This window comes from Penicillium argentinense (assembly GCF_028826775.1).
Source record: "Penicillium argentinense strain IBT 30761 chromosome Unknown utg000002l_segment0_segment0, whole genome shotgun sequence".
NCBI classification, from domain to species: Eukaryota; Fungi; Ascomycota; class Eurotiomycetes; order Eurotiales; family Aspergillaceae; genus Penicillium; species Penicillium argentinense.
In genome coordinates, this window is record NW_026622661.1 from 2501093 (window position 1) to 2527259 (window position 26167).

General features: G+C 51.7%; 12 protein-coding genes across 12 annotated transcripts; 7 read left to right on the forward strand and 5 right to left on the reverse strand.

Annotated features, from left to right (window-relative positions):
* Positions 1–1781: 1781 nt before the first annotated feature.
* N7532_001767 (uncharacterized protein) lies at positions 1782–3383 on the forward strand (the record flags this gene model as incomplete). The annotated part of the gene is made up of 4 exons (XM_056614261.1): positions 1782–1915; positions 1968–2559; positions 2622–2984; positions 3042–3383. The coding sequence occupies 4 exons, from the start codon at positions 1782–1784 to the stop codon at positions 3381–3383; spliced, it is 1431 nt and encodes a 476-aa protein (XP_056479302.1).
* Positions 3384–4036: 653 nt separating this feature from the next.
* On the forward strand, positions 4037–4426 carry N7532_001768 (uncharacterized protein; the record flags this gene model as incomplete). The annotated part of the gene is made up of 1 exon (XM_056614262.1): positions 4037–4426. One exon carries the CDS (start codon positions 4037–4039, stop codon positions 4424–4426), a length of 390 nt encoding a protein of 129 aa, XP_056479303.1.
* Positions 4427–5391: 965 nt separating this feature from the next.
* Positions 5392–6221, forward strand: N7532_001769 (SDR family NAD(P)-dependent oxidoreductase; the record flags this gene model as incomplete). The annotated part of the gene is made up of 3 exons (XM_056614263.1): positions 5392–5804; positions 5861–5971; positions 6032–6221. The coding sequence occupies 3 exons, from the start codon at positions 5392–5394 to the stop codon at positions 6219–6221; spliced, it is 714 nt and encodes a 237-aa protein (XP_056479304.1).
* Positions 6222–6417: 196 nt separating this feature from the next.
* On the reverse strand, positions 6418–7712 carry N7532_001770 (uncharacterized protein; the record flags this gene model as incomplete). Its single annotated transcript, XM_056614264.1, has 3 exons — positions 6418–6449; positions 6528–6645; positions 6696–7712. 3 exons carry the CDS (start codon positions 7710–7712, stop codon positions 6418–6420), a joined length of 1167 nt encoding a protein of 388 aa, XP_056479305.1.
* A 1351-nt stretch (positions 7713–9063) lies between these two features.
* Positions 9064–11735, reverse strand: N7532_001771 (putative C6 transcription factor; the record flags this gene model as incomplete). Its single annotated transcript, XM_056614265.1, has 4 exons — positions 9064–9138; positions 9213–9619; positions 9669–10944; positions 11031–11735. The coding sequence occupies 4 exons, from the start codon at positions 11733–11735 to the stop codon at positions 9064–9066; spliced, it is 2463 nt and encodes an 820-aa protein (XP_056479306.1).
* A 1116-nt stretch (positions 11736–12851) lies between these two features.
* N7532_001772 (lipid-binding SYLF domain-containing protein) lies at positions 12852–13960 on the forward strand (the record flags this gene model as incomplete). The annotated part of the gene is made up of 3 exons (XM_056614266.1): positions 12852–12894; positions 12966–13081; positions 13148–13960. 3 exons carry the CDS (start codon positions 12852–12854, stop codon positions 13958–13960), a joined length of 972 nt encoding a protein of 323 aa, XP_056479307.1.
* A 473-nt stretch (positions 13961–14433) lies between these two features.
* Positions 14434–15373, forward strand: N7532_001773 (sucrase/ferredoxin-like domain-containing protein; the record flags this gene model as incomplete). The annotated part of the gene is made up of 2 exons (XM_056614267.1): positions 14434–14727; positions 14780–15373. 2 exons carry the CDS (start codon positions 14434–14436, stop codon positions 15371–15373), a joined length of 888 nt encoding a protein of 295 aa, XP_056479308.1.
* Positions 15374–15534: 161 nt separating this feature from the next.
* On the reverse strand, positions 15535–16539 carry N7532_001774 (Peptidase S12 Pab87-related C-terminal; the record flags this gene model as incomplete). The annotated part of the gene is made up of 4 exons (XM_056614268.1): positions 15535–15635; positions 15696–15791; positions 16016–16397; positions 16459–16539. The coding sequence occupies 4 exons, from the start codon at positions 16537–16539 to the stop codon at positions 15535–15537; spliced, it is 660 nt and encodes a 219-aa protein (XP_056479309.1).
* A 954-nt stretch (positions 16540–17493) lies between these two features.
* On the forward strand, positions 17494–19220 carry sld2 (the record flags this gene model as incomplete). The annotated part of the gene is made up of 2 exons (XM_056614269.1): positions 17494–17644; positions 17725–19220. The coding sequence occupies 2 exons, from the start codon at positions 17494–17496 to the stop codon at positions 19218–19220; spliced, it is 1647 nt and encodes a 548-aa protein (XP_056479310.1).
* Positions 19221–19428: 208 nt separating this feature from the next.
* Positions 19429–20633, reverse strand: N7532_001776 (RING finger domain protein; the record flags this gene model as incomplete). Its single annotated transcript, XM_056614270.1, has 2 exons — positions 19429–20354; positions 20414–20633. 2 exons carry the CDS (start codon positions 20631–20633, stop codon positions 19429–19431), a joined length of 1146 nt encoding a protein of 381 aa, XP_056479311.1.
* A 423-nt stretch (positions 20634–21056) lies between these two features.
* On the forward strand, positions 21057–22767 carry N7532_001777 (rRNA 2'-O-methyltransferase fibrillarin-like protein; the record flags this gene model as incomplete). Its single annotated transcript, XM_056614271.1, has 3 exons — positions 21057–21132; positions 21196–21811; positions 21870–22767. 3 exons carry the CDS (start codon positions 21057–21059, stop codon positions 22765–22767), a joined length of 1590 nt encoding a protein of 529 aa, XP_056479312.1.
* Positions 22768–23765: 998 nt separating this feature from the next.
* N7532_001778 (uncharacterized protein) lies at positions 23766–25074 on the reverse strand (the record flags this gene model as incomplete). Its single annotated transcript, XM_056614272.1, has 4 exons — positions 23766–23951; positions 24009–24505; positions 24558–24744; positions 24793–25074. 4 exons carry the CDS (start codon positions 25072–25074, stop codon positions 23766–23768), a joined length of 1152 nt encoding a protein of 383 aa, XP_056479313.1.
* Positions 25075–26167: the final 1093 nt, after the last annotated feature.

The following is a 26167-nucleotide window of genomic DNA, read 5'->3' on the forward strand; positions in this document are numbered from 1 at the left end:
TAAGCTGCATGGTACCGTCGAAACTGGAATCGCTTCGATATTATCCCTTCAGCGTCAAACTTGTAGACCAACTTGATGGATGGCAAACTGAATTTTGACGTCGCACCGAAAGCGGACTACACTAACATCGCCTATTTAATGGAGCCTTCCCGCCCCCCCCCCCCCCGGGCAGGAAGATATCGGAGTAGCCCTCTTTCCAAAGCTCTACAATCGAGTTCAAGATCCATTCTCATACCGCATCGTGGTCGCTTTCCAAGACTGGAGGTAATGATGCGTTACCAAGCATGTTGTCAGAGTGCTCATCACCAAGCCCACCATGACATGGACTCGTGTCAGCAACATCACAATAACTTGCAGCCGCTACGAAGACTCCACGGCCATTGCGACCACGGACAAGTACATCACCCCTGCGAGTTAAATCCTCAGGCAACACATCATACAAAGAGCACGGAGAAAAGCCACAATGAATGTTCCGAATGTTCCAAATGTCAACAACAGAATATCGACTGTGCTTGCAGCTACCGTGTCCAACAGGATCCATGCACCAGTCAGCCGCAAAACAGGTATGATTTCAGGTTCGGGCACCGAGGCGATAATATCCCGAGCAACCTGACGGAATGATCAGCCCAAAGCCGATTGAGACTCAACCCAAAGCAAACTCATCAGAGCGCTTCCACCACCACGAGCAATGTGCCTCGTGTGAGAACACCCAACACCGTCCAGTTCCAGTCCAGACCACTCCGAATCACCAACAGCATGAGACTCCCCAGTCTGATGTCAGCAAAGCACTTCTCTGTGGCATCCGCAAATGCCCAACCGCCCCAAAAAAGTCCCACTGCTGCCACGGAATCGAAGTCCACTTACACAACTACGCTTACGCGCAAACACCCAAACCAAGACGAGCAAGACACACATGCCCCCACCACAATCAAAAACATAATCATCTAGTACAGTGCTGCCACGAGGAATCAGTACCCTCCGAGTGTCTCAAATACACGAGAGCACCCTACCCACACTCCAGAAGAGATTCGCAACACCTAGACTTCCCGCATGGGCCTGAACGCATAGCCCCGAAAAACGCGACCAAGCATGATCACAGCCATTGTGGCTGTGTATGTCTTCAGCGATCTTTCCCATCGCAGCGCGGTGGGTATGCTTGGGTTTGGGGTCCGCCCTTGCCTATTTCTGCGGGGGAGTATAGATGTGGTTCGAAGATCCGGGGGTAGAGGATGGTCTGTTGCGTGTAGTCGTGAGTATTCGATTTTGGGTTATGTTATGAAATTATATGAAGAGTATAGCTGGATTGCAGTTCAATGATATAGTTACTGTCCATATCATTCATTTCTATACCCTCAGGTATGGTCTATCAGGCACGGTGGGGCAAGCCGAGTCGGGACCAGCCGATCGGGAACTGAAATTTCAAAGCCGAGTCGACATTGCGGATTCCGGGGAATGCTTTATCTTCATGACCTTATCATATCAACAATTTTGATTGTCTTATAGGGACGCGGTGCCTTTTCTGATTTCATATTCAATGTTAATGAACTGTTGGTACGTGACACATTTTCCAGTTTAAATCCACCAATTGGCATCCGCACGTCAACAGTTGTTGCGCGAAAGAAGGCCCGATGGCGTGACAGCCTCTTAACTCGACTTCTCCAGACAAAACCGCATCACAAGCCTCGGCCGAGAGAGCCCTGGCCACGTTGAAAAGATCGGAGGATCGTCGCTTCCGGCCCTCCATTACCATTATCAACCACAAGAGCACTGCTGTTCACGCCATGTTACCTGCAAAGAGCGTTGCGGTGATCGGTGCTGGTCCGTCAGGGGCTATTGCGGTCGATGCACTGGCGCAAGAGAATGCATTTGACACGATTCGTGTGTTCGAGAGACAGGAAAAGGCCGGAGGATGCTGGTTTGTTCTCCTCCGTCATCATTACTGGTCAATATGTCTAATCAGAGGGTAGGGTTTCCAGAGATGATCCGCCACCGCGGATAGTAGACTTTGAAGGACTTGCTGCGCGCACGGCAGATGCGCCGTTGAAAATTCCTGAGCAATTGCCATGCCGGACACCGGCGATATCGCAAGACCGCTTCACAGACTCGCCTGTTTACCCCGGGCTGGAGACTAATGTGGACGCGGGCGTCATGTCCTACTCCCAAGAGCCTATTCCAATGATCCGGTCCCAATGGTCTATTGATCGTCACGGACCGGAGACACCATTTCGACACCATGCGGTGATCCGGAAGTATATTGAGGATCTGTTTATTGAGAAGGGTCATCATGGCCTGGTTCAGTATAACACTACTGTTGAGCGCGCGGTCAAGGAGCCTAGTAGTCAGAAATGGGTTCTTACGATTCGGAGAAGAGAAGTGGTTGATGGCATCCCTTCAGATTATTGGTGGAGTGAGCAATTTGATGCTCTTGTCGTGGCCTCTGGTCATTATGCCGTGCCCTTTGTTCCAATGATCTCGGGTTTGGAAGAGTTCGCGGCACGATATCCTGGTAGCGTCGAGCATACCAAGCATTATAGAGGTCCAGGGAAGTACTGGGGCAAGGTGAGTTGCTGCCAAAGAATATCCAAGCCTACCTTTCTGGCAGGTATATTAATTCCCCGCAGAAAGTCATCACCGTCGGAGCCTCCGTCTCAGCCGCCGACACAGCCGTCAGCCTCATCGACACAGCACAATCACCCATCCACGCCGTCGTCCGCGGCCGCTACAACCCCTTCTTCGGCGACGAGGCCTTCAAGCACCCGAAGATCCAGCGCCGAGCACCAATCTCCCGCATCACGGCCGAAGACCGAACGGTGCATTTCGAAGACGGCACCTCGGAACCAGATATCGACAACATTCTACTTGGCACCGGCTTCACCTGGACACTCCCCTTCCTCCCCCAGGTTCCCACCCGAAGCAACCGCGTCCCCGATCTCTACCAGCACGTCTTCTACCGGCACGATCCCAGCCTCGTCTTCGTCGGAGCTGTATGTCTCACCGTATCCGAAACCTGCCCCTCAAATTGACACTAACACGCCCTACAGGTCGGCGCCGGACTCACATTCAAGATCTTCGAATGGCAAGCCGTCGCTGCCGCGCGCGTGCTGGCTGGACGAGCTACGCTGCCGTCCGATGCTGAGCAGGAGAAGTGGGAGCAGGAGCGGATCGCGCTGAAGGGCGATGGGCCGCCATTTTCGGCAGTCAACCCGGACTTTAAGGAGTACTTTGAAGAGATGCGGGCGCTGGCGGGCGAGCCCGCGGCTGGAGCACCAGGGCGGCGCCTGCCGGTGTTTGATCAGCGGTGGAAGGACGATTTTGATGCTGGACATGAGCGGCGCAAGGAGATGTGGAGGCGGGCGAATCGGGCGGCGATGGGGGTGCTGTAGTATACCCTGCCCAGACTAGTATATAGAGTTAAATAGTGCATAGTAGAGACGCACTGAGTGCGAAATAAAAACAACCATTCAGCTGATCTCAATTACAACATACTGATATTCGAGAGCTCTCTACTATGTATTCTTTCCTCAACTGTGCTACCCGATACTGCTCTGCTCCTCCGATCGGCGCCCCTTGCGCTCCCCTGCATCTCCACGCATCTCCTGCGGCGCCCATCACGCGACCGGCAAATCATCAGATCGCAGGCAATATCCGCCGGGAATCAATTCCCTCCTGCTTGCAAAATGGGTGCCATGCGTGGCTCAGGGGTGCCTGCTGAACTGGTCAGCGCAAATCAATAGCGCCTTGGCGTGCCTCCCCACCGAATGCGGCTTTAAGGCGCGGATCCCAATTCTCCCCTCGAGTTCTCCTCGTCGCGGCGTCGATACGCCTTTACCCTGCTACAGCAGCTGCAGAGGAGCCTTCACCCTCGATTTGGACGACGCCACCACCTCCTCTTCCTCCTCAGCTCCGTTCAACCTCAGGGTTCAGTCAGGGTCCAGTCAGGGTCCAGCCACCGACGAACGCACGAACGCACGAACACCTCCACCCGGCGCCCCTTCCGATCTCGCGAGACCTCCGTCCGCTCTTACACGGACACAAAATGAGTCCTCCGACCGCACCGGAACACTACACTCAACCAGCAGAATGCTACTACGCACGCAACAACGTCCCCTCCGTCCCCGGCGCGAAATTCGCGACCCTGGTCCCGCTCTACCAGGAAGCACACCCCAACCTCAACATGCAGGATGAACTAGAGGAGTGCTGCGATACCAATGTGTGGCTTTTCGAGGACCCGGAGCCATGCACGGCTGTTTGTGCGGCGCGGTCTGATGCGCAGGCGCAGACTGTGCAGTATTGTTTGAATGCGCGGGATGTGGATTATGGGGATGGGAGGATTCCTTCTGGGGCTGTTGGGACGAGGGTTTCTGGTGGGGCTTTGTGGTTGTCCTTTTTGTTTTGTGGGCTTGTTCTGTCGGGGGTTGCGTGGTAGGACCACCTGCAGGACGTGAAGTTGGTTTGGTTCGTGAGTTTTTGCATTAGAGATACCCATTTGTTTATTGCTGTGCGTGGAATCTTGTGATAGTATGTTGCTCTGTAATTTTATGTACGAGTTGGAATCGATTGTCCAAGTAGTTATATGCAATTTTCTCCGTTGCCATATTACTCTCCGGTGCTCTCACAATGGTTATATCTTGACCACGGGTAGATCTTTTATTCTTGCCTGGGGAGCTCGCTTCCTTGACATGAGTTGAGCCTGTCCGTTACTAAAGAGTTGTAGAATGCATTCAGGCGCTACGCCTTTTAGAATTTGTAGATTGGTAAGCTCAGGTACCACCTCGCTTTATACGTCAACTGGGCAAGTACATTCTTCCACTTGCAATTCTAAATGTGACATCTATTGGAATTGGCTCATCAAAAATCTGTTGGCCAGGGCCAGTGTTTATTATTCTCACTTTCAGTGAATGGGACGTATCAATGTCAGATTCGTCAATCGGATGAAAAGTAGAACATGGTGATTTAATAGACTATACCTTGATATTGATTTGGCCCCCTTTCGTCTTTTTCTCTTTCTCTCTCTCTCTCTACTAGACATACATCGATCCCACATATACCGTCTCTTAATCAGCGTGGTCTTCTTCTTCTCCCTAGATTTAGTTGGGACAATATAACAAAGCCATGTGTCTGAGGAATGTGGGGACCCCGCAGTACTATCTACCGACAGTTTAGTCAGGAGGGTTACACTCCCCCAAATTAGCCGCCCCTCATCCACCTGCCAACTCCACCCTGTCCATAAAATGACAGAAAATAATTGTCAGACCCAGCATCTGCCCTGACAGAATTTGGCACAGAGCATCTCCAGCCCCGCCGTCGCAGATTCTTCATTACCCTTCTCTCCTCTCTTCATCATCTCACCACAGAACAGCAACCCCGTCAGTACCACCCCGGGTCAACAAAATGAACTCCTTCCAAGACAAAGTCTACGTCGTCACAGGCCTAGGCGGCATCGGCCTAGCCGTCGCAAAACAACTCCACGCCGGCGGCGCCAGGCTCTCACTAGCAGACATCTCATCCAAAACGCTATCAACAGCCCTGCAAGAAATCACCGGATCCGAAAACACGCCTACCTCGAGAATAATGACAACAGTCGTAGACATCGGCTCCTCCGCCGCAGTCAACGACTGGATTGCGAGCACAGTCTCCCACTTCGGTCAGCTCGACGGCGCAGCGAACATGGCCGGCGCAATTGGGAAAAAGCACGGGATCGGCAAGTTCGTTGATCAGGAAGATGACGAGTGGGATATGCTGGTGCGGGTTAATCTTTCCGGCATGATGTATTGTTTGCGCGCAGAGTTGCGTGCTATCATGGCGTCTGTGCCGGGGGGAGGGGGAGTATTGTGAATGCGTCGAGTATTCAGGGGATTAGAGGGTTCCCGTTGCATGCTGCTTATTCGACGACGAAGCATGGGGTTGTTGGGTTGACGAGGTCGGTTGCTAAGGAGGTGGGGCCTGAGATTAGGGTTAATGCTGTTGCGCCGTGAGTTCATATCCTCCTCTCATGATACTACAAGGATTTGGAGTGCTGATTATGGAATAGTGGTTCGATTCAGACGCCGCTTCTTGATAGTGCGGCTGTTATCCAGGGCGGTCCGACTGTCCCTCCGTCTGTGATCCCGCGCGTTGGGACACCAGAAGAGGTGGCGCAGACTGTCGTTTTTTTGCTTAGTGATGCGGCTTCATACACGACTGGGCAGGTGTATAGTGTTGATGGAGGTTGGGATCCGTGAATGAGGGTTATGTCCGAAGGTGGGGATGAAATGTGCAGATTGCGATGAATCTATGAACAAATGAGGTATTTTGCTGTATACTACAGATCACGTTGCGATGTTGCATGGAATCAATGTGCCTGAATCAAAAGGCCCGCTAAAAGATGCAAGGGCTGAATAACAAAACGCCGACCATCATTCGATGCATCGCTAGAAATCAAATGGGAATCAATGCGAGGTAGGGATCTGCTATCACCATATGCACAGCCATAAACCTAGGACCATATAATCAATATCGACTCAGATCATCAATGAGGGAATACTTACATGTCAGGGTCGTCAGAAATAGCCAGCTGGGTACACCCAAGATGACTGCAGCACTGTCGCTCACCACCTCAGGCCATCCGTTTTCATACTTCAGGTAGTTCCAGCCTAGATGGGCATCCTGAAAGGAATTAGCATACCGCTCAGGGTTCTTGTCGAGGGAAAACTCACATTATCGTCAAAACCAATACTCGTGTTGAGATAGTGGTAGTAGAGGATATCCGGTGTCGAATCATTCCCGGGCAACACGCCCAATCCACCCGGAGCGTAAACAATGCCATGGTTCGACCCATACACCGTGGTACCACCGCCATCCAACAATTGATGGCCCTCCTTATCAACAAAAGGGCCCCGAACATTCGTCGCTCGTCCCACGCGGATGCTATACTCCTCTCCACGATTGGGGAATCCGCCGCGATCCGTGCCAAACTTGCAGCACTTGCCTTGGCTGAACCAGGTATAGTAATACCCGTCATGATAACTCATCCACGAGCCCTCCTGTGGTTTGACCTTTTCGTTCGGAATATAGCTCAATTGCACCGCATCCGGATTCTTGGGGCTTTGAATAGACAACAGATCATCCGACAGTGGAACCTGCCAAATATCATGCCAGAAACTCCCCCAATTCAAATAAGACTGGCCCGTCTCCTGATCCGTGATAAACGACGCATCAATGGCATTGGTGATGGTAAAGGGAAACATAGCCGACCCCTTCCCCTTTCCCGTCCGAATCACCGCCCCATGGTCCGTCCACGGACTGCCGTCCAACTTCGTCGTCGTCGCAACTCCAATCGCACTATCGCGCTTCCCATGTGTGCTGAGCGTGTAGTAGCAATAGAAGGTCCCGTTCTTGTAGACCGTCGTGGGCGCCCATGGCCGCGATCGGTTCCCGACATTGATCACGCTATCCTGGTCCAAGACGGTGCCGATCTTCTCCCAGGGCCCGCTGAGACTACTGGATTTGAAGATGGGGACGTGGTGGCCACCTTTGAGGAGGTAGTAGTAGCTCTCGTGCTGAATGATGTTGGGGTCGTGCGCGACGATGTGGCCCAGGTTGGGGTAGGGGAGTCGATCGGTGGTTTGATAGACTTGCGACAGAGCGGGGCCGAATTGTGTTTGCGATGCTGGGACTGCCCCCGCGCCGATCCATGTGATTGTGGCCAGCGCCAGGAGGAGCTTGCGCAGCATCGTGGTGTGTTGCGCAGTATGTATGAGAATTGAGAAAGCAATGGGCAAGCTTTCCAGTTAAAAATTCTCCGTTGCAATTGAAGTTTGCTGAATTGAGGCGTTAGGTTGCAGCGGAGTGTTTGTATGGCAGTCCACCCTAATCTGGAGGGTATCGGTGCTATCGGGTTGCACTGCGCATGCTGAGTTGGTCGAGAGGAAGCGAAAAGAAGACCAACCGATGGAAGAGGACGAAGAGCAGAATTAAAGAAGCACCAGCCGGCGCAAGGGCAGGGGAAAAAATAGAAAAAGCACCGCCCGCAGGGTCCGTCGATCGAGTCTAATCCAAAGCCAAGCGTTTTAGGCGGCCGCTCAACCGGGGCAAGTACAGTGGGGGTACTTGCCCTGCTAGTGGGGGCTGTGCCTGCCCCGAGGTACCCCCAAGTACACTGTGCTCTCAGGTACCCCGAGGTACCACTCACAGCCCACATTGGCCTCACGCAGGGGCGACTTCCATGAAAGCGCCGGGCCTAGCAGCCGCTAACGCACTCGAGCCGTGCTATTATTGGGTGTCAGCAAGCGATTGGGCATCCCCCGGCCAGCAATTCCCATGGTTCTGATGGGCGCGGATACTTGGGTGCCTGTTGTATCGCTCGCTGTGCGGCCCGAGCCCAACACTGCGGTCTAGACGGGTCCAGATAACACGCTAGATCACGGCACACGCACGACTACTACTGTGTCCGAAGAGCGGTTAGCGCCGACTCAGCAAGACCTCTTGTGCCATTTTTGCCACTTGTGCTGCAGGATTTCTGAGCCTCGCCAACACAGACCGTCCATTTCTCTATCAAGTTTTCGCCCCCCTCGAGCCGAATAGCCCCGTCTTGATGGGCCGCATCTTGCCATCGCAAGGCTCAATGCGAAACTACCGCCTCGCGCAGTCACTAGCGATGAAAATCCGCTCGGCATGGATCACGTATTGATAGGGGATGCGGTAAAAAAATGCGGAAATGGAGTCGGACCCCGCGGATGCGGATTGTCGGAGATCATGATCGTACCGCGATCTACACACCCTTGCAGTGCGACAGCGATCGGCACAGATGAGCTCACTCACGGTGGACCCCCGACCCGGTTGCTGGAGCTTGAAAGTGCGAATCCTGCTCCTGAATATATGAAGTTGCGAATCAAGATCTGAATTTTGAGATCGTGATGAAATCATCGTCGTTGGGTGATGCAATGCCAGCATAGCACGTTCACCGGTCGATCGGCCATTGTCGCCAACTTAGAATAATTATGTCCTCCGTACTCCGTTTCTCGTCTATATGTACATGGATCCACCGTAGCTATGCGTAGCTATGTTATGAGCGAGGCGATCGGCTTAGTTGCCCAGGGCGATCCCCGTCAGATCTTCCCAATCGAAAACATCGAGGAAGGGATCGAAATCGCCCGGCGGCTGAGAAGCGGTCAGTATGACAAAAATAAAGCAAGAGCGAAAGCGAAGCAAAGAAAACCGGGGCCATGACTCACGGTCACACCGAAACCTGGCGGCGGAAGAATGCCGTCCAAATCGGAAGGCAGGACGGGTTCCATGCCGGGTGTCGCGACAAAGGCCGCAACCTGATTATCCTTGAAGCTGCCCATCCCCGGTGCGCCCAAGTGTTCGCAGGTGGCATGTCGTGAGAACAATGTCTGGGCAAAGGATAAGACGCGCTCCACGACTTGCTGCTTGCAGATGTTCGATTGCGATGGCCACACCTTGGCCTTGACCAGGGCGACGATTGTTGAGAGAAAGAAGTAATCCTTGGCTCCCTTGACGACGAGCAGGAATCGGTGTTCAAGAGCGATGAGAGCTGTCTCGACGAGTGCAAGGAGAGAATCTGGCAGACCGGGGAGTGCATGGATGGTGGATGTGGTAGAGGCTGGGTAGCATGTAGCTGGGAGATTGTTAGTTGGTTTCTTTTAGTGCCAAGGGGAAAGACATACGGTGCTGATTCCCTGAGTGCAGGATCTGGCAAATAGTGATGTATGCCTGAATCGTCCACTCGCCTAGCATACATAATGACAACGGCTGCGAAGTTTCATACAGCCGCTTCTGTGTCGTGAGAATGGAGACAGCAGCGTCAAGACGGGATCGAGCTGAAGGCACGAACAGCGATTCTCGACGAGCCTCGATGGCAAATGGCGTATGAATCGATATCAAACTTTGAGCAAGCTTGGTCTCAATCATGGCTTTCCATAATGCGACCTTGTGCTGGGCAACCAGGTCATTCGCGTCCGAGACACTCCATGCCGGGATACGGGAGATATGCCGACTAAGTTCCCAATCCAGACGCTGAATCTCCTCATAGCGACAGCTAATCCGAGGAGAATGCATCAAGTGGCACGCATTCAGTCGAAGAGGAAGAGACCGAGCAATGGCTGTTGCGAACGATGAATCCGTGACCTCGCTGATTGGCCGGTCCTTGGGGGGTTCCGTGCTGCTCTCATGGATCTCGTCGTCGTTGATATTGAGCGGGGGAAGAGTATCGTAGTCGGAATTCTGTATATTCGGCGGCATGCCTCGGTCAATGGCGACCTGCATATCCAGCTCCAGAATAGTCATCCAGATCCTCCGCCGCATCTCCTTGTTGAATACAGAGATGCGGGCATACTTGTTCGGATCACGATGGTACCCCGCCAGCATCGCTTGTCGGATAAGAGTACCAGTAGCAAGCCAGGCTTTGCTACGCTTCGTGCCAAAGCAGTTCTGAGCCATGATCAGCAGGATGTAGAGTCGCAGAGCCACAATATCGGGCCGCTTGATATGTGCACTGTCGATCCACTTCTCTGCATGCAGCACCCACTCCACAGCTGTATAGCATTTCAACAGGGTGGCACTTTTCTCTTGCAGACTACCCACATCTGCAAGGTTCCATGCACATGCAAGGACTAAGAGAAGCTGCACCACGAAGATGGTTGACACATTGATGGGATTATCCAGCATCGCAAAGAATTGATCTACCTCCCGTAGAAATGACGGGACGTGAAGAATGCGGTGCTGGGATTCAATATATGTGAGGTACAAGCCGATGAGCTCGTCGACTACCCCTCGTGAAGGTAGGAGAGCTATCAATGAAGCTGTCGTAGGCTCTGGGAAAGGCTCATTGAGAGGTTTTCGCTTCCAGAGTCCTTTTTTGACCCGTTCAAGATCAGGTCGAACTCGCGAGAGGATCGGATTTGTTAATCTGATTTCCTCTGCAAAGGACCTGATATCAGGGAACTAGATTGGGTATTAGTCTGGGACATACCGGGAAAAGCAAAAAGTAACACGAAGAGATACCATTGGTTGAAAATGACACAACATACCTGAGCGACAAGATTGGCAAAAATGCCTGATCCGCTGTACCTCGTTTTCGTCTCACGACCTCTCATCATGATACGCGGTGACAGATCCAATTGATGTGATGGTGATAGAATATCTTGGTCGTCCTCTTCAATGCCTTCTTGATCTACCTGCGAGGAATAATGCATGTCAGGTTCCGGTGCAGGTCGCCTTGGCCTTTGCAGCAGGCCCGTATTCACATACGGCTCCTGGTTGACCGCGGCTTTCGGCGCACCAAGCACAGTCTCAAGGAAGCCGCGCTCTCTATGCCTCCCTTTGTGATGCGCATGCGAATGGGGGTGCGGGCCATCTGGAGGCCTACTACTAGTATCAGCGAGCGTGGACCCGAGGCCGAGGACACTATTCGAAACGAGTGCGTCCGGCCGAGTAGACACCGTCAAGCCCGAGTCGGTGGGTGTCTGCATCGCCTGCTCGGGCTGGGGCATGGTGGATCCATGATCGCTGGTAAAAGAAGCCCCCGACACTGTTGCGGGTTGCTGCCACAGAAACCCATCCTCGTAGGTGCAATTGGTGGGCGCCCTGCTCTTCAAGCACCGGCTGCACGTCGGATACTCGCGGTCACAGCGCAATTTCCGACTGCGGCACGGCTGGCAGGCCATTGTCCGCCTTCTGCGCTTCTTGGGCCGCTCGGCCGGTCGCATACTGTTGAATTCCTGGACATCAGCCATACTGGAGGACAGGAGGGAAGTATGGACATGGACCTCGCCCATCGGTAGTCCCGAGGACTACTGCGTACCTTAAGCTGTTCGGCGCCGGGCTTACGCGGTGTGGCCCACTTTTTCCCAGCGGGAACGGATTCGATGACTCAGCAGCGCCTGCCTATTTCGGGAAGCTCCGCCGACCTCGGAGAAGCACACTCTTCCCGTACTAGACCGGCCCTCCCCAACAAATGCATCGCTGCAGGCTTGGCCTGTTCGTTGCCTGAATCGAGCTGGTCGGGGGTTTATCTGTGAATATTCCGATTCGATGATTCTGCAGTCAGCGAGGGCTGGATCTGCGGTCGTCGTGCAAAAACCCGATATACCCGAAGATTCTCCGGTGTCTTACACACGGCGAAATTCTACGAGATCCACTACAACCCCTGAGTCGGCTACTCTGTACTCATATGAGGTATGTACTTCGTTTACAGGCGGAGTATACCTGAGGATAAAACAATGGCTTCTGCTCGGCAGACGTCTGAAAACATCTGAAGAGGACTGACCACGTCGCTTAACTGCCAGTGGATATTAGTCTGATTTAAATCACTATGACAGGAGACAGTCTACAACTTTAATTCGCGACAAGAGTCACACTACACTTGTGCAATAACATTACAACCATGACCTGCATAAACTGCAGTCTTTGGCTCATACAATGCTCAATCTTCCAATCAGATACCTGCGCACCAGCCATCAATGAATAACGAATCCACCCCGACAGCGCCACGAGGCTGTGGATAAATAAATACGACATGCGATCGACAGCCAGCCTTGCCTCAAAGATCGGCCCCCATCAACCTTTTCCCCTCCATTCTGCATGCTGACTGCTATTCTGTCGAGCGCCTGGTGACCATTAGCCTTCAGCAACTATTCAGTCGGAGTGATCCTCGCGGCTTGGATTAACATCGCCGAGCAACAGCGGCGTTGACTGTTTGAAAGCGCACGCCAAGTGAAACTGCCACCTGCCCCGCAGACAAGACAGTGCAGAATCTCAAATCCCGTAACAGTGATAACCAAATGGCGGACAACAAGAGTATATCGGCTGCCAGCGCGAGCAGCTCTTCCAGTTCGGGAAGATGGGCCACCATGCAAAAACAGCTGAGCAGTCCCATGCCATCCTCGCTATCCAGTGCGTACCACGCCAGATCAGAAAAGATATCTCGCGAGGCCACGTGCAAGGCTGACTCAATCCAATGCTAGACGAATGCAAAAAGGCAGAGAAAATCCTCAACTCATTTGTCAATCCGCCCCGAACGAAAAAGACCAAGGATGAACCTGAGCTGGGCATCCCCCGTGCGATCCTCTCTCGCGCCAAGGTAAGCAAATGCCCCTCCCGAATGACACAGTAAGTATAGTTCAGCGGACTCACCCAAGATCTTCAGGGCTTAGCCATCTTCACAGCCATGAAAGCAGGCGTTGTAGGGTCAATCCGCTTCGGATCCGGCCTGATCGTCGCCCGACTCCCAGACGGCAGCTGGTCTGCCCCATCAGCCATGGCCACAGGCGGAATCGGACTAGGCACACAGCTCGGCTTCGAACTCACGGATTTTGTGTTTGTGTTGAATAGCGATCGAGCCGTCAACACCTTCACTCAATCTGGCTCCATCACGCTGGGAAAAAACCTGTCCGTAGCTCTCGGTCCGTACGGCCGCAGCGCGGAAATCAGCGGTGCACTCAGCTCCAAGGGTCTCGCGGGGATGTTTGCGTACTCGAAGACCCGCGGTGTCTTTGGCGGGAAGTCCTTTGAGGGCGGGATGATTGGGGAGCGGCCCGATGCTAATAAAAAGATGTACGGCGTTACCCTCACGGCGAAGGAACTGCTGAGTGGAAAGATTGAACCGCCGCCTGATGCGGAGTCTTTGATGCGGCTGTTGAATTCGGCGAGGTTCAAATATCCGACCGTCGATGATGGTGACGTTTCGCCGATGGCTTCTACAGCAGAACTTTCCTCTGGTGGAACTCAACAAGAGATCGCTGAGTTGCCTGCCCACGTGCCTGATGATGAGTCCAAGAAGGCTTGTGAGATAGACTCCAAACCCCCTGGGATGATTGCTGAGCTTGATGCTGGACCTGGTAATGAAGTTTTCGAGCTGTCTGCTGGTGATTTTGATTCACCGAAGGTTTATGAGCTTGATGCGTCGCAGCCAGTTTCGTCGCATGCATCGAAAGAGGGAGAATCGACCTCGAAATCCTAAGTGCCGCTCACGCCCAGGACAGCATCTGAAAAAAAAATAGCTTCCTCCGCTACCTTCGCAATGATTCTTAAGCTAAATATACCCTTTCACCCAATGTTTGAAAACTTTGATTTCTTTTAGACCTCGTCATTTCTATGTTTCGAATTGTGGTCTTGTAGAAATTCCCGATCTCAAGAAGAGCGCACTAATGTAGAATCCATTTAGTTCAATCAGATAGTACTAGCGGCAGATGGCGAAATGCACTTAGGATCGACTCATCGTGATGGTCGTTGGGGCCGGAACTGTCAACGGTCTTCGGGGTTAACGCCGTCGGGGATGGCAGCCTCGGACATACCTAACTTACTCCATCCAGGCAACCATGCCCGACCTCCTACTAGCTACTAGTACTTAAGGCCACATCCAGATCCAACCCTTCCTGTCGGATCAATTCTCTTCGCTAACACTCTCACGCAACTCACTGCATCCTCGCCAACATGTTACGTTCGTTGCTTTCGCTTGGCCGGAATTCCGACCCCGAGTACTTTGTGCCTCGTGTGGATCCAGCGAAAGACGGAGCCGACTGCCTGAAAGACTGCGCAGACTGCACCACGCATTTCCCTTCTAAAGTCAAGGTCGAGAACTCCAGACCCCTCTATGGCCATATCAAAGCTTTTAATGCGCATGTCTTGGTTGCTACGGGGCAGTCTGACTGGAAAGAGAAGGTCGAGCAAGAGAAGGGTAGTCTGATGGAGGCTTTTGATAAGCCCTCGGTGAAATCGAATCTGGGAGTGTGTTTTGAGAATCCTAAAATCATTGGGCTTTGAACTGACCTTTTCTCAGCGAATCATGGTATCGGCGACAAATATTAAGCCGCTAGAAGACGGTGACAACCCAGAAAATTCAGATGGTCGCACGACAGTGCTCATCCTCCCATCTTTCACATTTGTGGACTCCGTCTCACAACCAGACGTTCCTGACCTTGTCCATCAATTCATCAACAACTCCACGGATGAAAAGGATGGCACTGGTGCCGTGTCATCGAAAGCCGGCATGAGCACCCGACCCTGTGAATTGGACTACGTGATTCTGCTCTGCTCGCACCGACGACGCGATGCTCGCTGTGGAATCACCGCGCCACTGATTAAGCGTGAGTTGGAGCGTCATCTGCGTCCGTTGGGACTGGACCGCGATGTGGATGACTCTCGGCCCGGTGGCGCGGGGATCTTTTTCGTCTCGCATGTTGGTGGTCACAAATTCTCGGCGAATGTGCTTGTTTACCGGAAGAGGGATCAGCAGATGATTTGGTTGGCGCGTGTGCGGCCGGAGCATTGCGAGGGAATTGTGAAGTATACTATTCTGGAAGGAAAGGTGGTGCATCCGGAGACACAACTAAGAGGTGGATTTGATCGGATACGAGGATTGACTAGCTGGTGAGATGAATTTTAATCACAAGGTAATTATTCTGCATTGCTATTGCCACTGCGAGGTCTAGCGCATTGTTTTCGGCGCGTCAATATCATTAGCTATTCAATACCCACTGCCTAATCGAGTCTTGATTATGTCGGTCATCACCATAGACTGGCTGCCTTCCACGATCATTCACCCCGTTCAAACCAGATCTTCTCTCCTTTCATGGCAAGCTCAAGATCCATGCCAATCTTCGTGACCGTCCCCGATGGATTGACGTAGAATTCCACTGCGAAAGGTGGCAGTGTAATATGGTTTATGATCCTTGACTTTGCGACGAAGAACTCACCATTTGCGTGATTGAAAGATATCTGGCTGGGCAGTGTACCCTGAGACACCTCGGCTGTCACCTGGCCCTCAACCAACTTGAGTGTGATCCAGGAGTCTGCGGGGTGCCTGTACTACCCCACATACTTCTCCAGTGACAGAGAATGAGGGACCGGAGGATTGGGCAAACTAGGAAATATCTTCCGCTTGGCTGCTTCCACGTCCTTCAGGCTAAAGATGCGGTTGGCTTCCCCATGATCATTGGCAAAGCGAGCAGCCATCAATTCTCTATGGTACGAATCCGCCGACCCAAGCAACCTGTCCATAAGATGAATGGCCAACCTAAGTGAAGCGTGTCATGCTGTGTCCGAGTTCCCATGAACGCGAAGCCGAACTTCTCCGGGATAAAACCGACATAGCTGCCAAACCCGGGCCAGCCATCAGTGTACCAGTAGAGATTCAGACCACGATAGTTGTCCATAAACCATCCTAGTGCATAGGCGTGGTATGGTGTCGGTGGGTTGATGTCGCTGGTCTCGAAATGGAAGGTGTGCTTGGTCAAAGAGTCGTGGGCCTTTAAAGGGCCATCCGTTTCAATCATGGCCCGCAGCCAGTGCGTGTAGTCCAGGACAGTGCTAACCATGGCGCCTGCATCTTTATTCGGCATCCAATTCATGGCCTTTTGGAGGTGGTAGTAGAAGCCTCCTTTCTCATCGAACAGCCACTTATATCCATTAGCGAGTCTCTCCGCCGTCGATGGATCGAGAAGTATGTATCTCGCATACTAAGAGGTTCCAGTTGCGTTTCTTCATAAATGATCCCAATGACTCACCAGTCCGTTGCTCAAGGGCATTCGACACATACATCTGGTTCGAGTAATGATACACCGTCCCGGGTGGGGCGACAAATGGTACATGTCGGAGTCACCGAGCGAGAGATTTGGAAGTCGTGTCATTTGGCGAGAATGTAAACATCCATCCGTGGTCTGGAAGTCCCGATCGATGGGACAGGCATCCTCGAGGATTTGTGTCTAGTGGCGTAGTCGTCTGCAAGGAGAAAGTCTTCGGGGATCAAAGTAGACATCGACGTGTCCCAGTCAATCGGAGGGCTTGAACTTTTGCTGTCTTCTATAAATATGGAAGTGGCAAAGTCCGTGAATGCCTTCGCTGTACTGCATGTTGGGAACAGAGTATCGGTCGTCATCTTCTTGTCCGGCAACTCGGAGACTCCGTAGGCCTGTCGCAATTTGAACCGTAAATTCTTTTTCGCACCTTAACTTCGAATACGAGTGGGACTCGTGCCCTGCGGCGAATCGACAAGCCTGGGACTTTCCTTTCCTCGAGAAGTTTGCTGACAAGAGCATCAAACTCGGAGTCGAAGGGCGATCTCTCACTGCTCAAGGTCGGAACCTGCATGTTGATATTCAAATGATAAGCTTCTCCAGCAAGGAAAGTCCTTGGTGTTTATCGCTGCTGGGTAGTCATTTTCGCTAAGTGCTGGCGAGGTCTGGGGTCTTAAAATGTGACCTCATTTCGACACTAGCGATTATTGGCGCGGAGCAAGCTTCTGAAATCGCTGGAGCTAAATCCAGTGGCCTAGCAGGACTTGAAATTTCCACTGGAGGCCGTATCATAGGCAAGACTCCATGATTCGGTGGCTGCGCTTAGGCTGAAAGGGCGCAACATGCTGGAAATACCTTAAGCAAATGCGGAGAGGCGCAGGGCGGGCCGACGCGACGTCACCGCGTTGAGTAGTTTCGCGTTCGCGTCGCTCCCTTCTAGTCCGCCGTTTGCTCCCACCCCCCAGTTTGATATGCAATAATGGCAGACCACGCCCTCGGTTCCCGTGCTGAGGCCGCAGAAAAGGCTTCGACCGTTCGAACCGAATTGAAGGCCTGGGAAAAAGAGTTCGCCGCGGCGAACGGTGGGCGCAAGGCCGGCCGTGAGGATATCAAGCAGAACGAGTACATCGGTACGTTTCTTTTCTTGTTGAAGCGCATGTTGCTTGCAGTTGCATTTGCGCGAAAACTTGCTAATTTGTTTTGTGTCTAGCTGCCAAATACAAGGAGTACGGCCAGCTCAAAAACCTCGAAGCCAAGCTCAATCGACGCGAAAACAGACAGACCGAACCGCCCAATTCACACTTCAAAAAGCGAAAGCATGCCTCTTCAACAGGTCCAGCAGATGCGCCGCCGAATTCAGCCACGCCGCGCAAATCGGCCAAGGGTCTTTTCGCAACCCCATCTCAGAAACGCACTGAGAGGATTCATCCTTCCAACCTAGACCCCTACGACTCGCCATCTACCTTTCGCAAATTGTTCAGTCCGAGCACACATAAGCAAAGCATGCCAGCACCTTCACCTCTGAAGACTGCGATTGGTCCTACCCCTCAACGCGATGGCAAGACCCTTGGCCTGTTCGATTTCCTGTCCGAGTCGGGTGGCAGCCAAGCGACTCCATCGGCGAAGAGACAAGGCGAAACTTTAGAAGCAGGGTTCCGAACACCCTCGAAACCCAAGACGTTCAACCCGTTGAAGGAAGTACCGGAAGAGGAAGAGGAAGAATCAGCTCGGGTCACGAGAACACCGGCATCCTCAACAAAGCAGTTTTATCTTGCGAACCTCTTTGCGACTCCAACGACCATGCGCTATGCAGCTATGGTAGAAGCAGATGATGAAAAAGAGGCGCAGGGAAACTCGCATCCAAGCCACACAGAAGCGTCCCCAGAAACCAACCATTCAGCGACCCCAACTTTCTTGCGCCGATCGAATTCCGGACGATATCCCGCAGCTACGAACAACGATGGTTCCGGGCTCAGCCCTATGAAATCTCGCCAACCCGGTCGGTTCCATGGCAAGGGACTGTCAACCATTGTGCAGAGCCTCCGTGATATGGAAGAGGAGCGAATGGACGATGATTGGGACGTAATGCGCGAAATGGAGGCCGAGGAGGAAGGCTTTGGCTACCCAATACCAGAGAGTCAGCCCGCTCCGGAAGAGGGCCAACGACCGTACAAGAAGAAGGGCCAAAAGCGAACAACTCGACGTGTCATTATGCGGCCAGTAACTCGGCAACCAAAATCGCGGCAAGAATCAGAGAAGAGTACCGCTCCACAGGAGAGTGACGACGAACTCACGACTGCTGTTCCGGAAACACAGGTTCAAGCCGCGCCTGAAGATATCCCCGACGAAGTTCTGGAGAAGGGCCTTGAAAGCGATGATGCTGCCTCGTTGCATACTATGTCTGAACCAGAGTCAGAAGACGACGAGCCCGATGTGGACTCAGACGGCGATCCTGAATACGGCGAGAAACCAAAGCCTATGGCAAAACCAAAGAGCTTTTCGGATCGCCTTAAGGAGGCGGTTTCCAAAGTCAAGCCAAAGGCGGAAGGGCCTCCTCCTGCGGAGCCTGCGAAGGCTCTCGTGCAGAAGGAAGAGAAGAAGCCCAAGGAGCGAAAAGTCAACCCTCAGTCCCATGCCAACTACCGGTCATTGAAGATTGGTAACCGAAGTTCACGGGGTCGTGGGCGTTTTCGGGGTCGAAGGTAAAAAAGAACGTTGGGTATATGTTCCTCGCATTCATGAAGTGACGACTACTTTATTATTTCAGCATTAGGGCACGGAATGGGCATAGGCGTATTCATTTCTCATAGATTCGAATTGATAAATATTGCAGTGTGGATACATTGCATTCATTCCTGCGTGGTCGTTAGTCCTATACTCCAGACCTAGCTTGGCTCGGTTGATGTACAATGTATTAGTATTCGGGTATATATCGATCTAAGTATCCGCGGTTCCGTGCCCGAGGCCGCACTCGAGTCCTGGGCTGCACCTCCACTTGGGTAGACGTTAATGTATTCGATCCCTCCGCTCTGGAAATCCGATCAAACAAGCTTCTATCTGGTGTGTGGATGGGCGACGCACTGCGACGCCGACTCGCCGGTGGTGGACTGCGAGCTCTTCGGCGATGCGAGTTTGACTCTATTTCCAGAGGCTCCCGGAGCTCCCTGCTACGGTGAGCCTGTGTCGTTGGGTACTGTACATTGCGATCCCAGTCTTCCAGCCTGTCGTATGGACTACGCAACCAGGACAGCAGTTCATGTAGGAAAAGGCGAGCATTTTCACGACCGAGAAAATCTTTCAACAGCTCCTCTGCTTGCCCAGAGCTTCCCCTAATATCAATCGTGCGCAGGATGGAGATCACATAATCGAGCAGAAACTCGGCATGGTTCCCATGTGGCCGCCGGCCAAAGGCTGGTTGTTCGTCCTCCACTACTGGGTTCAAAAAGGTAAAGACTTGTAGTTCCCGGCGAATCCATTTCCGTGCCCGTGAGATAAGGGATTCGTTGCGGCTGAATTGCTCCGGGGTGACCTCGCTGTACTGAGATAATCGATTCGACCCGACACGTAGAGAGAATAGTTGATTGCGGTAAACATTGTATCGCACTGAAACAGGATTGGTGGGTAGAAGTCGAGGTGGTCGCTGATTCGGAGGGCGAGATCGTCGTCGTTGTGCTCGAGAATCTCCAATATCCAAGCCGCCTGCCAATGCCCGTTGTTGTACAGAGGTTCGAGAAAAGGCTCCGGGTTTCATTCCAGGCTTCTCACGGGCAGGCACCTTGTATGTTTTGAATCCTTTGGGCGCATTCAGATCATATTTGACAGCAACGGTTTCAATCTTACCTGTTGTTTCAATCAGCTAAATCATGTCGGTCTTCATGGGATCCAAATTAATTCCATACACAGAGGACAGAATGGTCCCTGCTCCAGCCATGTGAGCAGACACAGGTAGTCGAAATTTGAATGATTGCATGGTATAGCCACGCAGGGTTCTGTGATCAAGTCGAGGCAGATCACGCAGGGGTCGTTGGACTCTCCATCCTTTTCCTCGGTTTGCACTTCCTCCAATGTCTTTTGCAAAACCTGCTGTCGCACATTTCTCTCATCTGCTGTGTCTGCCATTTCTCTCATCTGCTGTGTCTGCCATATCTCCAATGGCAGGCAAGAGGATGGAGCAGTTGGGAAGACTGACATGAGCATCGGACCCACGACATGCGCTTATCGAAGGGTCATCTGACGTACCCTAAAGCTGACCGCCTACTGGAGGTGGCTAGCGCCGGATGTAATCACGTGAAGATAGGATCCAAATGTCAGCGCCTGCCAACCGCAACACACTGCGGTCACAAGTTGTTTTCTGCCAGGCCGAAGCTTGACTCGGATTTCGACTTCACTCAATTTCCCCAAACGACCAGCCGCTTCTCCTCATGAGCCACTAGCCATACTCCTCACACCTCAACCACCAGCACGAACGATCGGATCGCGCGCATGCGTTCGGCTAAAGCTGTTGTGTCTGAGAGACTGGCGCGCATGGGTCCCGGAGCGACCATGTCGACCGCGCAGCGACCACCGTACACTTTGACATCGCTGAAGCGGTGGTCAGTTACCGACAAACAACTACCTGGTCAGCACTTCTTTGAGTTATAACTTCTTTCGGGATCTTGGACTGACCATGATTCGTGTGCAGCTGTGTCTCAAATCAAGACCATTCATGTTTACGATTTCGACAATACTCGTGAGTCTTCTTGTCGCCTGTCCAGAAAAAAAAAATTATATTTACTGAATATCGCTGCAGTCTTTTACTCCCCGCTCCCCAATCATCAGCTATGGAACGGACAAACAATCGGTTTCCTGCAAGCTGAACAAGGCTTCGCGAATGGCGGCTGGTGGCATGATCCCAACATCCTGTCCGCCACTGGAAAGGGCATGGATATCGAGGAGGCACGTGGATGGCAAGGGTGGTGGAATGAGAATATCGTGCGACTGATCTATTCCTTTCTTTTGAATTTTCTTGTTTTTGCTAACTTCTATCAGCTCCGTCTTGTCAAACTTAGCCTCGAACAAAAGGATGCGCTTACAGTCCTCTTGACTGGTAGGCGAGAGGACCGCTTCGCCGAAATTATCATGAGAATAGTTGCAAGTCAGAACCTCCATTTCGATATGATCGGGCTCAAGCCCGTTGTTGGACCGAGTGGGGAACAATTTTCTTCCACAGCAGTCTTCAAGGAAAAGTTTCTGGAAGATCTCATCCTTACTTATGACCAAGCTGATGACATTCGGGTGTACGAGGATCGCCCAAAGCAGTAGGTTGACCGTGGATCCTGATTGTATCCATGCATGCTAACGCAGCTGGCCTTTTAGCGCGACTGGATTCCGTGAATATTTCGAAAGCATGAACACGCTGTTCCAGACCAACCGATCTTACAGAAAACCTCTCAATGCAGAGGTCATCAATGTGCTTGAAGGGACAAAGTGCCTTGATCCAACCACCGAAGTTGCTGAGGTGCAGCACATGGTCAATTTACACAACCACGGCCTGCGCAATCCCGGCCAGCAAACATCCAAGAAGTCTAACGCATTGCTCCGCATCAAGAAATCTGTACTCTACACAGGCTATCTGATCTCCAAGGATGATCAATCTCGATTGCTCTCTGAGGTTCTAAACAAAATCCTACCACCTGGACTTGCAGACTCGAGGGAGCTAAAGTGCACGGCTAATAACATCATGGTCGCCCCACGCCAGGCGTCCAAGCAGCTCCTCAAATCAATCGGCGGATTGGGCAGAAAACTTAAATGGCAGGTTACTGGCACAGCCAACTTTGAGAATGCGGTCTTCGCCGCACGAGTGCGACCTGTTTTGCCCAGTGCGCCATATCATTCTGAGAATTCCATCCCCCTGGTTGTCTTGGCGGTTCGCAAGCCCAAGCGTCCTGTTGATGCCAGACTGATCCAAAATTGGCACCCTGTTCCAGCTGAACAGGCTTTGACATTCGAGACAGAACTTGGGTTCAAAGAGATCCTCTCAGTGGAGGAGTCTGTTCGAGACCGGGGTGTCCACTCAGGCCCATGGCAAACCGGCAAGAAACGGTCTCGTCAGCAATATGATGAAGGTGCCACTTATTCTGGACGCGGTCAATATCCTGGCTATGATACTTACCCGCAAGACCAATTCTATGGACATCATTCAAGTCATCATCATCATCATCATCAAGACGATGGTCCTCGTCGCGGTGCCCCCGCGTGGCCGTGGCCGTGGTAATCAAAGGGGCCGAGGCAATGCTACTCGTGGAAATCGTGGTCGTGGTCGCGGTGGCGCCGGGCCTGGAAACCCCTTTTACAAGTCTCTGGATGATTCTTTTGGAGAGTCTGATGTTTATCACGACGGCGGCAATCCAGCTGGGGGATACCCAATGGACTACTGATCCTTCGATACACAGCTTTCGTGGATCTCTGCTGACAGCGTGCATATTCGTTCAAGCTTCGGGTGCATGGTTAAGAGGCGTTCCCGGTATTTATTTATTCTTTTTATTACTTATTCACCTTCCAAGATTAAGTGGTCCGGCGTGGTGAATCATGAGGTGCCATCCACTCTTATCCATTTAAGAATAGGTGCTCCTTTCCAAGGTTCTCAATTGATGATCCGTTATACAAATCATTATCATTCCTCTGAGAATTCCGTAAGTAGGCGTGGAGGACGACCGACCTTTTACTATTCTTTTCCCGTGTACGTTGAAAACAAATTATCATGCAATTATTTTATTTCACACGTGTGATAGATCAATGCCTCTGTCCGGCACATTAAATGTCATGGCGAGCATACTTGCTGGCCATGCGAATCCTCCGCCTCCTCCATAGAAGAATAAACGGGAATGGTACAAAAAGCACCGTCAAGCAGCCGAACAACGTACAGGCCCACCCAACACCCAAATTATGAAACATCGCCGTAGCAAAAAGCGGAAACCCTGCTCCAAATGATGATCGCATGAAATCGTTTCCGGCCAGAACAGAAGCGGCATATTTTGGGTAAGCATGCGCAAGGTAGCAGAAGATGCAGTTGGATATCAAGCAGCCACCGACGGCAAACAACATTGATGCGATGATTGTCACTATCCAATGTACACTCTCGAGTTTCCTGTCCAGCCAAACCAGAATAGTGAGATTTGCAATGCTGCCATTCTTAACGAAATGGCGTGATTGATATCGATACTTCCAGTAGAAGTAGCCTGGGATTGTGAAGCAACATGTTGAGACCAGGATTCACATAAAGGCAAGTCCACTTTGTTCGGGATTGAAGCCATGGATCTCTTCGAATATGATTGGAAAGGCTTCAAACCAGATATAGAGGATACCGTAAATCAGTGACATATAGAGGTTGAGAAGCAGAACGATAAGTTCCATGAAGCAGAGTTGGGAAGGACGAACGAGAGATTCGAAGAGGACCTCCTTTGATCACCTGTTAGTTATACATACACTCTCCAAAAGACAATGGGAGGTACATACCATTGTTTTCATTTCCTTAATCTCCAATTCGGATTCGGACATGTATTGTGAGTTTCCCGTGATGCGACGCACGCGACGGGCCCGGCGAGCAAGTATATTCGGTGCAAATGTCTCCGGAAGACAAAAAAAAAACAGCACCAAGGTAAGAGCTGAGATCCAAAGCAGTTGCCAGATGGTCCATGTCCAGCCTTTTGCCGAAAAGGCAAATCCGCCGAGCATTGGACCCAAAACTGGAGCGGAGATGGCGAACATGCCCCAGATTCCAATCATGTAGTCCCGAATTCCGGGGCTCCAGATATCGCCCATTGAAGCTGCGCCCGTCGCAAGAGCGGGTGATCCGATGAATCCTGTGAGAAAGCGAAATGCCAGGAGCATGCCGAAATTCTTCGCGTAGATGACGCCGAAGTTGAAGAAGACGAAGACGACCAATGTCAGTACATATGTTGGACTGCGGCCAATCATTGGGATCTCAGAAAGCGGCGACCAGATCATCGGGCCTGGTTCGGGTCAGTATTCCTATTAGAAGACCTGGGATCAATGGATTCAGACCTAATCCGTAGCCGGCCACGAAAAGTGTGAGACCCAGGGTCGCGGCAACACTGCTCACGCCAAGTTGTTCAGACACACTGGGAATACCCGGAGTGTATATGGCAGAGCCATCATAGATGGCGAATGTGAGTAGCCAGATTAAAGTGCTGACAAAGACCTTTTTCGCCATACTCCAGTTTTGAGGGTTCTGAAGACAATTAGCATCTATGCAAGTCCATAGTGCGGAGAAACTAACCTCGGGATCATCGGGACCTTGCCAGTTGATTACCAGCGGCTGATTCGCTGATGGCGAATTTCTGACTCCCTCGTGAAGTGTCGAGACAGTTGACATTCGCCGTAATCGAGTCGAACACTGCGACATGACTGCGTATAGGCCAAACGCCTCGAGATCCTCGGGGTTCTCATTCTCGGTTGTGTCGGTCGTGGGGATCGAAGCTTCATCTGTTCCCTTCATCGCTGTCTCTGTCTTGAGATAGTCAGGCCAAACAGATGCATCCTGCTCCTCCGAATATTGCATTCACCTGTAGCGGCTGAAAAGCCGCACCAGCTTGCCAAACGCTGTATCTCGCAGGGTCTCCATGGCTGCAATGGTTAACTCTGATCTAGACAGTGGGTAAGGACACCTCTGTATATCTCCCGATAGTAAGAGTATATTTTCGAAATATGTTCGCCGTAAATTCACATTATATATGCAAATGGTGATTCTAGAAGGTTAAGTCGGCTGTGGTAACCTGTTCTTTGTCCGTAAATCCGTACATATGAAGGTTGTGGCAATAGTTAGTTGCCCCCTGCCTCTAGGCCGTTATCGCTTTTAGGCCATGGAGTTATGACTGTGGCGATTAGAAATCGGCAGGGACGATGGAATAAACTACAATATTGTCTACTCTCGGCGGGACCAGATTTCACCGGATTGACGTCACGATGTAACGTTGATTTCTAAGGCAGGCTCTAGCTCACACTGTGTTGGATTGGTTAGCTGGTTAGTTCTTAATTCTGCATTATTTATGATAAAGTCCATCTCATGCAAAGATTTGCGCCGATCCTACCGCGCTCCTGTGAGCTGTTGTGATACGATGGGCCGCTGCAATGCGAAAAAATATATATTATGTTGCCATGTGACAGCAAACGTGGACCTTTTGGGACTCAATGTGCGCGGTGCTACGCTAGTATATGTTTGATTTTAGACTTATTTGGTTTCTGTTGTGATTGAGTTATCGAAACTTGCGTCCTACTTATGGAAAAGGCTACACTACCTGAAAATTTCCCCATAGACGCTGAGAGAGTAAAGCACTATCACATGTGACTGCCTGTTGAAAATTCTGGTCACAAGTGTCGCGAAAAACATTGTGAAGAGAAGAAAATTTGACTAAGGCCGATACAAGGTAATGAATGCTACTGAGGCGATGAGTCCCCAGTATATTCCATAATTTTCTAGCGTTTCCGACACCTTCAAAAGACAAGGGAAAGTATCTCTCGTCCGATCCGCAATGGTCACAGACAAGAAGATGCTCCTTGGTCGAATTGCAGCAATATTAACGCCACGAGTGCAAGAAGACGAAGTTTATAGGCAATTCCTACCCAGAGGGCTGAGTGAGCAAGTGCCAAGGATT